This window comes from Topomyia yanbarensis, chromosome 1 (genome assembly GCF_030247195.1).
Source record: "Topomyia yanbarensis strain Yona2022 chromosome 1, ASM3024719v1, whole genome shotgun sequence".
NCBI classification, from domain to species: Eukaryota; Metazoa; Arthropoda; class Insecta; order Diptera; family Culicidae; genus Topomyia; species Topomyia yanbarensis.
In genome coordinates this window covers 5744412-5758912 of record NC_080670.1, presented here as the reverse complement: position 1 = coordinate 5758912, position 14501 = coordinate 5744412, and the positions used below count along the sequence as shown (strand labels likewise).

The 14501-nt window shown below is 41.7% G+C and overlaps 1 protein-coding gene across 5 annotated transcripts in view; it reads right to left on the bottom strand.

The window, feature by feature from the left end:
* The window catches only part of LOC131676709 (ankyrin repeat domain-containing protein 12), an 80318-nt gene that overhangs the window by 18457 nt on the left and 47360 nt on the right, over positions 1-14501 (bottom strand). For all 5 annotated transcript variants that reach the window (XM_058955967.1, XM_058955969.1, XM_058955970.1 and 2 more), the window contains 3 exons: positions 5617-5875; positions 5207-5519; positions 2356-5148 (listed from right to left, as the gene is read on the bottom strand). In XM_058955967.1, coding sequence (XP_058811950.1) covers positions 2356-5148; positions 5207-5519; positions 5617-5875 — 3365 coding nt within the window. The remainder of the gene's footprint in view (positions 1-2355; positions 5149-5206; positions 5520-5616; positions 5876-14501) is intronic.

Genomic DNA, 14501 nt, shown 5'->3' with positions numbered 1-14501 from the left:
AGGATTACCAGGAGTTGCACATTGAAAGATGTTTCGCTAATCCCAAGCATAATTATCTACGGATTCCCTGTGCAACTTCAGCTAGTCCCGATCAATAACGGAGTAGCAGCCAGGGGTGGTCGCACAAGCTCAAGCTCAAAAGTTATAGCATTTAATATATTACCCCTCCGTATTTTCCCAGAGCACCAATTTCAAAAATCTCAATCGATACGGGCGGCAGTCTAGAATTGTCCAAATGATGTCAAATTTGGCATCTGAGCAGACTTTGACATTTGTCACAATATGAGAAGGGGGCCATTGAGAATTCAAAAACAAAATATTTTTTTGCGATGCCCTAATTTTCACTTCCGAAGTCGGGTTATGTAATACTCCACAGAATTCCGGTAGAACATGTCATGTCATGTCATGTCATGTCATGTCATGTCATGTCATGTCATGTCATGTCATGTCATGTCATGTCATGTCATGTCATGTCACTTCATGTCATGTCATGTCGAGCCCTATACTCTGTCACATTACCTAGTAACTAGAAGAAATTTTTGCTTCTAATTACTGGGTGACGTGACTGTGAGAGTAGGGTTCGTTACGATACGTTACGTCAGTTCATGTCATATCCAGGGATGCCAACGGTACCGATAAACTACATTTTTTTCGGTATATTTACATTTGCACAAGCCGTACAGCCCGTTACAGCGACGCATCACTACAGCGCTTGCCAGAACGGTAGCCAAAACGAGTACATTTTCCCGTACAGCAGTAGAATACATTTTTGTTTTGCTGCTGTACTCCGACTGCTCGGTGAGAGTGTGGCGTAGTAAAGTTTGTTCTCTCGCTTTGTACATTTTTCTCTGCATAGTCAAAGGGAGAGGCCTGCACACGAAAGCGTTGATGCCGGCCGTGGCGTAAATGAGCCGCATTCATTGTAGTCATTTTTGAATAAAAATGTTAAAAGGATTGAAAATATTAAAAAATGTAAAATAAGGAAAGAGAAGCTGTACCGCTCGCGTCTGGTGGCTGTACTGGGGACAGTAGTTTTTTGTCATGTTACTGCTTTGCACACAGGCAGCCGTACAGCGCTGGGCGTCCTGCACTAGCGAATGACAGCAGCATCGAGAGAGAAATGAGAATGTAGACAGAAAAATTACAGCCGCAGAAAAGGTAGGCATTTTGCATCCTTGGTCATATCATGTTATGCCACGTCACAACAATTGACATCACATCACGTAATGTATTATAATGCAATGATCAGAAATAGTACTACGTGCTGTAGTATTTAGAGCCATATTCAGCGCGACGTGTGTCGTTTGACGGTAAATTACACCTCACTTTACATGACTTTCCTTACCCGGGCCCCATTCTCACAGTCACGTCACCCAGTGACTAGGAGAAAATTTCCTTCTAGTCACTAGACTGACTTAAGGTTGACAAATCGTGAACTTTGCTGTTAAAAATATCAAATTTTTCCTTTTTTTGTTAGTTTCACAAGTCTTCAAACCTAACACAAGAATGTTGTTTTCTACCCAACAGTGCAAACCATAAGTCATTACGTTTAGCACGAGAAATGTTATTAATATTCAAAATCTCACACTTCTGCAGTTGCCGATGCTTTGAAGAGGGGCCCATGTACTGAACGGTTTGAATTATGCTCCATCGAAGGCAGTTCTTGTATGTTTAACACTGTGACTGTGTAATTCTAAATCCAACAACCCGTAACCTTTTTGTTAAGTGTACCTGTTCCGAATAATATTTAACATTTTATTTATTAAAATAGAAGTCACCCTACCGCTATTATCAACAACCTAACCTAACACTATCTCCGATAAAATTAACTTCTTAAATCATCTTTCCATTTTGCGTCAATATCAAAAATTTCTTACTTTTTGTTACTATTATTAACTATGCCACCAATCCAAAAGCTCATTTTCATGATTTAATTTATACGAGAAAGGTGCATGGTCGTGTAGAAAATGGTTGAATATTTGTACGTGTGTGTGTTGTTTTTTTTTTGGGAGCGGAATGTTTTGGAAGCTGACAGGATGATAGTCTGTTCAATGTTCATCTGAAACAATAACACGGGTGGTTCCACTTCAGAGATTTATCCATTTCTTATTTACTCGGGTGATCGTGGGATCACTTTACTGTGAAAAATCAGGATCCGAAGCTATTGGGCTACTGAAAATGATCAACGAAACCTTCGGATCCTGACTGTTCGTTGGATTGTTGCTCTACATGGTATGGTGACTCTAGTGGGAAAAGGGGTGGATCACGAATCTACATCGCTAAATTCTCTCACCTCAACAGTGCTATCAAGAAACTACACATAACGAAATTCGTATCGAACTCAAAACCACTTACCGTCGAATGTTGCGCTGAATGGACTGCTGCACGGTCGTCATGTTGACCGCATTCCGATCACCTGGCTTCCTCCCGTCCGGCCGTGAACTGACTGCCCGTTCCTCTACCATGGTGAAGGATGGGGGTGGCTTTCTCGACAGCACAGCCGTACTGGTCGGTCTGTCGAACACCGTCGATCTGCTGCGTACCGACTGAGGACTTGGCTCGAACCCCGAGTCCTGATCCTTGCTTTTTTGTACCTCCTCTTCGGCTTCCTTCGAGCGTACCTTTTTCTTCAACTTTCGCTTCTTTTTCTCGTCTGCCTCGCCGGCCTCGCCCGCTTCACCGTTCAAGTTTACAAAATAGCTTCTGGTCATGTCAACTTTCTGCTGATCCACTGCAACTGCCGCTGCTAAAGGGACTACCGCATCTTCCTCGGTTCGGATTTCCTCTTCCTCGACTTTCTCCACGATGGATTCCTCCGATCTCTTAAGTTTTGGTCGTTCTTTGTCGAAGCTGACTTTCTTCGGCGGATCCTCCTTAATTGGCACTTCAGCTGGGAGTGCCTGATCATCGGCTTGATCCTTTTTTGGTTCTTCGGGAGTCGCCGGAGCTCGCTGATCTTCGTCAGCTGGTTTCAAGGGAGGTTCCAAGAGTTGAGGTGGTTTCTCATCTACAACTGGTGGATCTGGAGCCATTTGTTCTGGTTCAGGTTCAGGCTCTGGAGGAGTAGGTTTTGGCTCATCTAGTGGTGGATCTTCTTGAGGAACGATGGCTTCGTCTGGCTTTGATTGCGGAAGCACTTCGTCTGTGGGTGTTGGTTCCGGAGGGACCTGTTGCTCAGGTTCAGGGATGTCTGGCTCCGGCGAAGGCTCTGGGGGAGGTGGCACAGCTGGTGATGCTGGTGGTTCTAATTCTTGAGGTTTTGATTTCGGCACTTCTTTTTCAGATGAATCCGACTTTGATTTGCTTGATTTACTATCCTTACCGGATTTTAGTTTAGATCGCTTTGCTGCAGCGATCTCCTCGTGCACCTCCGCAATCGTTTCATCTTTTGCCTCAACTATGGTCTCTGCACTGACCTTACTTTTTGCTTTTCCAACACCTTTACCTTTCTCCGCCATCTCCGTTTCGCTAAACCCCTCGTAGTCCGACTTAGTTTTTTGATCAATCGTATAAGTCGCATCTGTAGCTGCTCCATCATCTTCGGTTGACTTGGCCATGGTATCCGGCGCCGGATGAACCTGAACTTCCGTTACCACCTTTTCCCCTTGCTGCGAGTGCTTTCCCTCATCATCACTTGCCGTTTCAATTTTCTTCCCATTCGGCTTCCCGTGTACCTTCAATTTTTTCCCATTCACCTTTCCCTTCTTCGCGACCTTTTTCCCGCTCGAATCAGACGCCTTTCCGTCAGAATCTTTTCTTATGTTAAATTCCGCCTTTGGCGGACTTTTCGGCAGTGATTGTTCCTCTAAAAAATTACCAGCTCCACCAGATCCTCCGGCTCCCATTCGTTCGGTTGGAACATTCAACAGAGATGGTTTCGCATTCTTTCCAAACCTCGAAGAACTGCCACGTCCATTCTCCGGCATAGAATCATTCTCCGAGGACCCACTGTGTACCTGTTTCAGCACTATCCGGCCGCACCTTTCGCCTGGTTTCTTAGGCCCACCATCTCGCTTTTCTGCGTACATAAATTCATACTCCTTTAGTTCCTTTTCCTCCTTGGACTCTCGCTCTCGATGGGAGCTCCGGTCTCTCGAATGGGCCGACTTGGATGAACACTTTTTGTAGCACTTGTGCTTCCGTTTGATGTGCTTACAGCACTCATCTGAAGACGTTTCGCTGGTGGCAGTAGACGACGAACTGCTTGCTGGATGATGCTTACCATGGTGGTGATGGTGATGGTGACTTCGATTCAACTCCACATTACTCCGAGACCGGCTGATATCGGCTGCTCCTTCCCTGTACAGGTAAACACTATCACTACAGCTGCTGGTTCGCCTAGCTCGGTGACTTCCTTTCCGCTTATGACGGCTCTTGCGGTGTGATCGATCATCCTGACTGTCCGACTCGGAGTTCATATAGACTATGTATCGCTTGGAGGTTTTAAGATCTATCAGTTCTTCCTTCTCCGTTAGCTTCAGTGGTTCTACTTTGTCAATGTCCGGAAGAATCTTTTGCTGCCGACCGGAAAGTCGTAGTTTATTTGCTGGAAGACCACCTTGCATCTGCAGGAACTTGGCCGTAGAACGAAAGCCTTTTGCCAATGCGTAGTCCAGTGGAGTCAATGGAGCACTCTTTGAATTAGGCCGATAGAGATGGTTCATCTCTGCACCGAGTTCCAGCAGAAGCTTGCACAAATCAACATTATCGTGACCGGCAGCAATGTGTAACAGGGTTCTACCATCGTTACTCGGGGTGTTGATGTGCTTGGGTTTCATCGCCAGCAGCCACTGAACCAATTGGCGCCGTCCTGAACTGGCTGCGTCGTGGACCGGAAAGTCCCCTTTGGCATTTCGCAACCACAGATTTCCCTTTTTGCTATGCAATATTTTTACGGTTTCCATTTGACCCTTGGCACAGCCACAGTGTGCCGGAGTACGACCTTTCCTATCCTGCCGGTTTGGATCAGCTTCCAGTTTAAGCAGTAGGGAAGTTGCATCCGCATGTCCCAATGTGACCGCGTAGTGCAATGCCGTGCATCCATTAGAATCGATCTGATCCGTATGAGCCCCGCACAGGTTGATCAAGGTATCGATACACTCCGTGTGCCCTCGGGATGCCGCACAGTGAAGAGCCGTTAAACCGTCCCTAAAATTCAAAGCGGGTTAGTTCCGAAATAATTTCGTTGATGGACGGGAAAACTTACTTATCTGCACTTTCGACGTGCGCTCCGGCTTTGATCAAAGCCAGGACAGCCTTAGCAGAACCGGCCGAGGCAGCCCACAGCAACGGCTGGCGACCATCCTTGTCCTCTACTTCCACCGAAGTATCCGGATGGACCAGCAGGGTATTTAGAATATCCAACGCAAGTTTGGCGGAAGCACGGGGCGTTTTGCCCTCGTAATTGGCACCGCACATTTGGGCGGCATAATGCAATGGGCTACCACCGTTAATGTCCGGTACGGACACATCGGAACCGGCCGATAGAACCGCTCGCAAAGCTTCCACTTCGCCGCACACTGAAAAAATGCCAGACGGATAGAGAGAACAACATTGTTATGATTATCGATTAAACAGTAAAAAATAAAGTAAGTGAAGACCACAACCGATACTAACCCGTTGCCCAGTGGACGACAGAGTGACCCTCGTTGTCTAGTGCATTCACCTCGGCCCCGTTGGCCAGTAGCAAATTGGCAAGCTGTAGATTTCCCTGAATAACGGCCAGATGCAGTGGTGTAAAACCATCCTCGTCGACGGATTCGATCAGTTCCGGAGCTACCATGGCGACACTGGCCGCGGCCACGATGTCCTTCGAACTGCTGGCGTAGTGGAGGGCACCTCGGTTATTCCGATCCCGTCGATGGACGGTGTCCGGCTGGAATGGTAAGAAAAAGAAGCAAAAATTAATCAAACTACGAAGGTCGGTAATCAATCTACTTTCGATTAACGGATTTCGTCAGAGTAGGCTTTGGGAGAAACGATCGAAGAAGTAACATAAACAAAATTTGTTCCGCTACAGTGCAATTGCATCCGTCGAACCGAAAACGAATGAAAAGATTGTTGGTTTTGGAATCGGTTTGAGTTTGCCTAGGCAGTTTTAGAAGTTGTTTGTTTATTTGATTAGGGTAAAAAGGGTAAATAACGGTGGCGCTCCAATGGTGACCGTTGCTTGGAAACACGTCGAAGGCGTGCGGTTCGTTAGGTTTTCACCGAGTGGTCGGACCCGGTTGCCAGACTGTTTCGAATGGTCCGGTGAATCATGGATTTTTATTCAATATTCGCGGAACATATTTTAAACGAGTGGCAGGGTCTTTGACTGCATTCCAACGAAAAGATAAAGTCTTTGTACGAAAATCCCATTACAAGATTTTTCATCTTAATAGGCTCCGTTTGCGTATCCATGGTGTCGAAAACAATCTTTTGAATGAAGCATAAATTAAACTTATATGTTGATTGAGGCCAGGACCGTGTTCAAAATATGCTCGTGCCTTTTTATGTTATTCTGAAATAAGCAATTTTTGATTGCTAAATAATAGTTGAAGTACAATTATTTTCAACGAATTATGTAGTGAAAATTGCTAGTCAACAAATAGTGTTGCTCGCGTTGAAACTCGTACATCAGTACTACTTTTGAATGAGATTAGATCCGTACATTTGGATTTTAACCTACCAAAATCCGAAAAAAATACATGCGACTTTTGAAGTATTAGTTGCTGTAACGGTTTGGTACATAGGTATTAGCTTCACTTTTTCGTGTTCATACAGAGCTAAAATAGAGCATTTTAAAGCATTTTTTATTCATAACTTTGCTGTTTTACATCAGAAATAGTAAATATTTTGTCTTTGGATAAGGAATGGGTGTTCCTGTTTTCATTGGAATTATCAAGATATGAAACTGCAAGATCTTCTTTTAATGAATTCAGTTCCGATTCTTTGTATTATCGCTTTGAATTTGCACATTATTCTTTACATACAAAAGAACGAACACCGACTTTGTTTTATACTGGGCCGACTAGCGGAGAGATGAGTAATTTTTATCGATATGCGATAGAGAGAAGCATGTGAGCATTGCTTTGCATAACACCGCTGTTGACTCACGTGAAAAAATGAACGCAAAATGAACTGAACAGTGCTACAAAAAATCCATAGCTGGTATATGCGAGAAACCATAAATATGAAAGTCCCACTTCTAAGAAGTAACTGATTCCAAATCTTGAGCCCACTTTTATGATCATTAAAAAACAATAAATAACAAACAACGATACAATATTCATACCAAATCGATAATGTGAGCGTTTGCTGTAGAACGGAACAGTAGCTCCCATACTTAATTACTGAGAGTACCATTATTTGATTCTACCTTTTGTGAGTTTCCGTGGTGAACCTTACCAAGATGTTAATTAAAGTGCGTAGACAATTAATCCTTGGATATTCAGTCTTTCGATACCTAATGTATCCTCGTCAAGTGCATTTAGAGTCGAACCAGCCTTCAAATACTTAAATGCGAAAACTTCAGCGATCATTCTATCCAGTACTAGAAGCTGAAGCTGAGCTGGATCACGTTTTCTTGAAAACCAGCTCGAGTTTTTTCTTGGAGATTTGGATACCTGGATTGACAATCCAAGTGCAAAAATATTTTCTGCAAATCTTTTACTATGTGACAAAAACCAAATCATTATTGCAATTTTTATTGGTGTGCATGAGTTAGCAAAATACTTATCAATTGTAGTCACGTAGAAATTGCAAAGAAGAGGTTTTAAACGAGAGCCTCGTGGAAGACTCATATAGCCGTATCACTACAATTCTATTCTACTTCTAATTGAAGCTTTTCCGAGAAAACTTTCCTTGCTTTAGTGCCTAAGAATACATTTGAAATTTGCTCTTTAACACGTTTTCCAGTTGAATTGATGTAGAAAGCATCGCCAACCAAATTGGTTAGACGTAATAGAATAACATTTCAATCGGCCGATACGAATTGTGGTCGAAAGCTGGTTATCCCGATTTATGGATAACAATCACTACTGCTTGATTCCAGCCACGTGAAGCAATACTTAGAAAATTCCAACTGTTGCCGCAAACCTGCTGCCCAAACCTTTATCTCGCGGCTACCTTCGTTATCACATGCCACTAGAGGTCCAGGTGCTCTAATACACGTACGTTTTTATATCAGAGTTTATGGTCAGTCCAACTTTATCAATCTCTTCTACAAAATACCCTTCCACTGCTCCACGACTGACTCTCATTGTGTATATGTCGTCCGGAAGCTAAAAAGATGATAGTTCCGTTCCTTTGGTATCGCTCCCTTGAACAACAAATAAGGAAGCGCGTCGCTCTGCTTCAATACAACTAACGTCATACACGAGTCGGCTGTTTCTTTGGCTATTCTGACGTCCGATTTTGACACATCTATCGAGTTTGTCGGGAAACCATGTTCAGCCATTATCGGCCACCACAGTTTGTTTCGTTGTACTAAACCGTACGCTACCTTGAAATCTACAGAACTGATAATGAACTCGTTATACTTATACTTAGTTATACTCCCGAAGTCCAGGGTTTGCGTTCCAAGGAGCAACTTTGGAAATCAAGAGTATCGTTATCGCATACATAGCTCAAAATAAACACCCCAAAAACTTTTTCGAACATGTTCAAAACTTTCGGAGTCGAGTGGACTTCAATGAAATTTTCTACATCGCGACCACGAAAAATTACATCATGCAAATTTGAAGAAGATTTGCTCGTGTAACAGATTCCACTTCTCCGTATTATGACATCTATTTAGAATGACGGCATCGGTGGATTAATGGGTCCACAGCTGAGCTTGTGAAGATTTACGGAGGTGAAAATCTCTGGTCACGTCTTTCTTCGGGAAGGGAAGTAAAGCCGTTTGCCAGATCCAGGTGCTAATGGGCCGATATCTAGAGTCTAGATGATGGGTGCTAGACGCACAGTGCGGACAGAGATCGACGGAAATAGATGCGAGCAAAAATGTATTTTCCAGTGAATTTGAGGCAAGTACGGGATGCCAGATCGTGTAGTCGGACCTCCATTTCGTCGTCTTCTATATTCACAGATATTTAAATTTAAACGTTGTCGCCTTCAATCGCGGGATTTAGGTTGTTCGGAATAAAGTGTTGAATGGCGTACATGATGGAACTGGATGCATGCAACTTTTTTTTTGCTTTCGGAAAATATTTTCCCTTACGAAGACTTTGTCCTGTAGCTAAAAATTTAAAGCCATCGACCGCGGTATTGGATCAGAGTAGTAGTCAGTAGTTACTATGTCCTTGATACAATGAACAATACATCGAGAAGCTGCTAGTAGTTGTTTTTCTCGCTTGTAATTGTGACTAGGGCCAAAGCACAGAGAAAACATTTTTTTTTCTTTTGTATCCATTTATTTCATTTACTATACTTTTCGCTTTTCACTGTTCTTCTCATAATTTATTTATTGCTCAGTTGTGCCATTAAAAATATCCATTTCGTGTAACTTTTGGAGGCGTTATATTTTTTCCTCATATTACTAGATAATGTACTGTTTCCAAATGTTTGTATTTTTAGCATTATTTTATTCGCATTTTTTCTATCAATTCAGTTTCTAAATTCAATTCTCTTTCTTTTTCCTATTTATTTCATTGTGATTTTTTTCTTTGGTACTACATTACTGTTTTTCTTTCACTTCTTTTTTTCATTTTTGCTATTTAATCAGCTTACACATATTTCATTTTCCTGTAATTTTGCTAATTAGTCAATAGTCCATTCAATACATTTTGGTATTGTTCTATTTTTGACGTCATCTTAGTTTACTCGTGATTACCATTTATTGACATTTTTTCCATTAATTTGGTGAAACATTAAAATACGATAATATTGAAACAAACAATTTTGAAAACCCTTGCACAATCAAATCGTTATACCATACATACGTCAGACCAATTCTAGAATATTGCAGCTTAACACGGAATTCATGTACAGCCCCTTGGTGAATTTAAGGCTGATAAAACGGGGACATTGACAAAATCAGAACATATATTTGGTTTCCTTTTTAAGAAACCAAAGGTCTTAAAATATTCTTCTTTGGACCCTTGATATAGCCGCATAACCCTTTCTGATTATTTAGTTTAAATTTCCCTTAAGGGGGCCTAACAGTGCAAAATTCATAAAAAATTAAAAAAAAAATTGTATATTTCGTAGCTCTAAGATAAGCAAAATATGCTCAAGAAAGTATTTACTCGAATTCAACTTGGTTCGTCTGCTAGAGCCCAGCAAACTACCAACCATCAATTTTCATACGAAGCTGATAGCGAAGCTTTTTGAATCGAGTCAAAAAGCTGATAATATCAAGGGTATACAAAATCGGGGGCTGATAAAATCTGAGGCTGATGAAATCGGGTCTTCACTGTACTATCCAGCTTTAAAAACTTCAGTCAGTCCAAAAACAATTTCTCTTATAGGCACTTCGTAAGCTCAATTGGACTGCATTTCCTTTTCCATCATATGAAGCACGCTGCATGCTCATTAATGTACAACACTTAAATAGCGCCATGAATTTGCAATTATTTATTTATTAACGAAATTAATTGTCTCTCGCGTACAATCAGCATCATTACTTTCGCAGAACAAATTTTATGCATCGAGCTGTAATTTAAAACTTGTAACTCGGCCAATCGAATCAATTATAACGAAAGTTGAAAAAAACGACCCTTCTGTGTCCAGGAATATATTGTAAAAATAATGAATAGAATGTAAATAAATAATGAGAGCTGCGATCGAAAATGGGTCAAACGAGAATTCTTTTATTGAACAATCAAATCATGTTTCTTTTGTAAGTTCAATTCATACAGAATAAAGAAAAACTGTTCACTAAAGCTTCCTTATTCGTGAATACGACTTGCAGGGCTTTTCGTTTGACTTCTTTCATCAAGTTTTGTCCTTGGTCACTTTTCTCGCCACAGAACGTCAGTTTGCTTTGAATTTTATCTCGCTGACAGTGGTCATTCGAGTCTTCTTGAAGTTTCACTTGACGATTACTCAATATTCATGTTCTTCGGTACCATCTGAACGTTGTTCGCGGTATACCACTCTATTGCCTCGTACCGGAATGATGCCAAATCCGGTCAAAAAGAAACGGATGAATTTCGTAGCTTAAGGAAAGGCAACGTACTTTTTTTCAGGCACTCCTGTACATAAATTTCCTGGTCGATGGTCCCGGTTGCGATGTAAATGTCCCTCTTCAATCCACAGGAACAGATGGCCTGCCACACGAGATATTTCTATGCGAACTTCGACGGTTTAATGTGTTTGAAAAATTCTGCCACCTTTCCTTTTCTATTCGATGTATAATATTCCTGTCCAAGAAGCCGTTTGAAGTCGGCCTTGAGGGTGGGTTCCGCTTGGAACAGCTGGCCGAACTTTCAGTTCAATCAAACCCAACCATGATTCAAACTCAAAGCCTCCTCAATCATTAATTTTCAATTTGGCGGGATTTTCATAACTGAATCGTACGTCTTCGTTTCTAATTGATGCTCTTTCATTCACCAACCAAATCTGTCATCTGCTCTGTAGAGGCCAGTTTAGGTTAAATGTCAACATGTTTTGCGTTTTCAAGCTTACATGGACAGTAAGAACTATGTTCAGAGTAGTTTTGTTGGAAAAACCTAGTCAATACCCCAGTAAAGAGATATTCACAGGGTCAATGAAATTGAAAATGAATGGAAAATGATTGAGCAGGTCGGCTGTTTGAATGAATAATGGAAACGAACAACTGCGAGTTGAACATAGCAGGGCATGATTTGAGATTTTTTCCTCCTTCAAGTTCAAAACAAACTGTTGAAAATTTGCAGCTCTGATCGTAACACCATTTATACATACGTGTACCGGTAATAAGGGTCCCACAAACTATCAGAAAATAAACACAAATAATCGAAATAAATTTTCGATCACAGTGATGATAAATTCGCTTTAAAATATTGGTCTAGAACACTTAGATCGCTATCGATTGAGTTAATATTAGTATTGACATCATTGGTGGGATAAAACAGAGCTGTGTCGTCAGAAAACAGTCTAGGAGCCTCCAGTTACCAACGTCATTAATATACAACAGAAATAACAAAGGTCCTATATTACTACCTTGAGGGATATTGATTCCAATGGCAGCAAGGCTACTCCGTTCACCATCCACAGATATAAATTGCTTCTACAGTAACATTCAAGCTTGCCCAGGAGTATTTTGTGGTCTAATGTGTCAAATGCTTTTTAAGGTCTAGGAATAGGGCACCAACAATGTTTTTACGATCGACTTCGCTCATTATTAGATCAACTAATTCAATTATAGCAGTTTGAGTGCTAGAGCCTTGTCTAAACCCGTACTGAAGTCTATAGAGGATGCTGTATTTGTTCAAAAATTCTACTAATCTAGCAACAAATAGTTTTTCGAAGATTTTGTTGAAAATGGACAGTGTAGATATATGTAGAACGATAATTACTACAATCACAACAGTTACCTGATTTAAAAACAGGGACGACTTTAGCCACCTTGAAATAAAAAATGAATTTTTAAGACGATTAAAAAGCATTCGTTCGAGTTATGTTTCCGGCCAGCTAAAAAAATTCTTTTCGAGAAAAACGAGGTTAAAGTTTTTAGCACATGTGGAGTATGCATAGAAGGCGTTGCGGCAGAATTGAAAATTTGAACATTTAACAATTAATGTTCGGCTTTTTGGTATATAATTTTCAAATCTCTAAAGTACAATAAAAAAAATTCAATTCTTTTTAAATTTCTACAGTGGTGTAACCCCTTAACACGCATAATATATCTAAACCGATTGAACACACATATACAATCCATCTCTGTTTCGCTAAAAACCCTAAATACCGTTAATCTGGCAACCCATCACGGACGTTCGAATGCACCCCAACCAAAGCAACCGCCAGAAAGCGCGCTTTCGCTGGTCTACAATTTGCGGGCGTTGCGTACCACCAGGCGGTTACGATGGCAACCGGCAACCGTCGACGCCCGGACTACGACACTGACACTGATGGCGATTGTGGTGGATCTGCCGAATGGAAGTGAATGTGGTCGACCTGGACGGGGTTAGGGGGGAATGCGGTAACTCAAAACAATGAAGCCAACGTCAAAAGCCTTTCCGTTTGAGTAGCGCGGTCCTAACCCTTCCGGCGATACCAGGCGAGCGATACCAGTAGTGCGGTACTCAAATTGGTCCTTCCTCGAAAATCGTATGTAACACTCCAAGGAACGGCCAAAGTTCGCTTGTTTGCACCAGCTGATGGGGAAGTGGCTGGTTATGACTAGAGCCACCGCCAAGTTGGTTGTACTGCACCACATACAAAGTGCACAATCCGATGCAGTTTGCCCTGCTGGAAGGTAATTTCGTACTGCTACGCTGCTGCTAGCATTTCCACAGAACGGGAGATAGGGTGAAGGTGGGACAGCGTTTTGATTTTTCACCTTTGTATGCCAGCGTCAAACCATACAAACAGCGAACAGACGACACGGTTTTCGCGGTGCGTGGTTAGAGTAAGCTCTGGACGTGTCGGGCTGCTTTGTTTTTCCCGAAAATTATGACAATCAGACCGTTAAGTGTTTGCAAGGGGTGCTGGATTGTGTAGCAATTTACCAGGTTGGAGTGATTTAGTTATTTGCCATCAATTTAAGCAGAGCTCTTTAAATAAAACTTACATAAAATTAACATTAATCAATTGTTTCGAGTCCATCAACCTTCATGAAGACCTTTTTATACTTCTAGGAAAAGAAAACCTATTTCTGTCCGACATCTTCGGAGAAGGGATACTTTTAAATATTTTTCCCCTTCACCACCATGGTGAGCTGATAGCAACTTTATCAATTTGTTCAAACATTCCAAATTGGTTGACCTCCCCGAAAACTACGAATTTTAGTCAAAATTGCCATCTTCAAATTAGTGACGATTTTTGACATTTCCCCTCTTAGCGCAGCTGGGTAACCAATGAAAGAAGAAAAAATAATGAGCAAAAAAGGGTCATCTCCCTTAGCCCCGTCTTATAACAAGCAGCTAACAACGAATTTAGTCCCCTCGGGCCCAGGCCAGGCTATGATCGAAGCCGTCGAAGTCGATGATGATGATGATGATGCCGTCCCCAAACTGTGTAAGTCCAAATGAGAATCGGAACTAATACTATTGTCTCGCTTGAACGGGAAGGAAAATTGAAAATCTTTGCCGTTGCGGAATTTTTCAACTAAATACATGAACAGTCGGTTGGGTTGCGATAGTATTAGGTCATTCGAGCGAGAAAACAAGGAACTGTTTGTCCTTTGCCGTTCGGGTTTTGTAAATGGTGATATTTTGTGGTGGGAGAGAATTCGCTAGTTAATTTTAGTTCGATTCTATCTAAACCTGGCGCTTGTTGCGAAAATATTTCGGTTGAAATTAACGTACTATATGAAATCATTGCCATTAATATAGAGCGAGATACTGACGGATCTTAGGTGGCTGCCTTGTGGCATT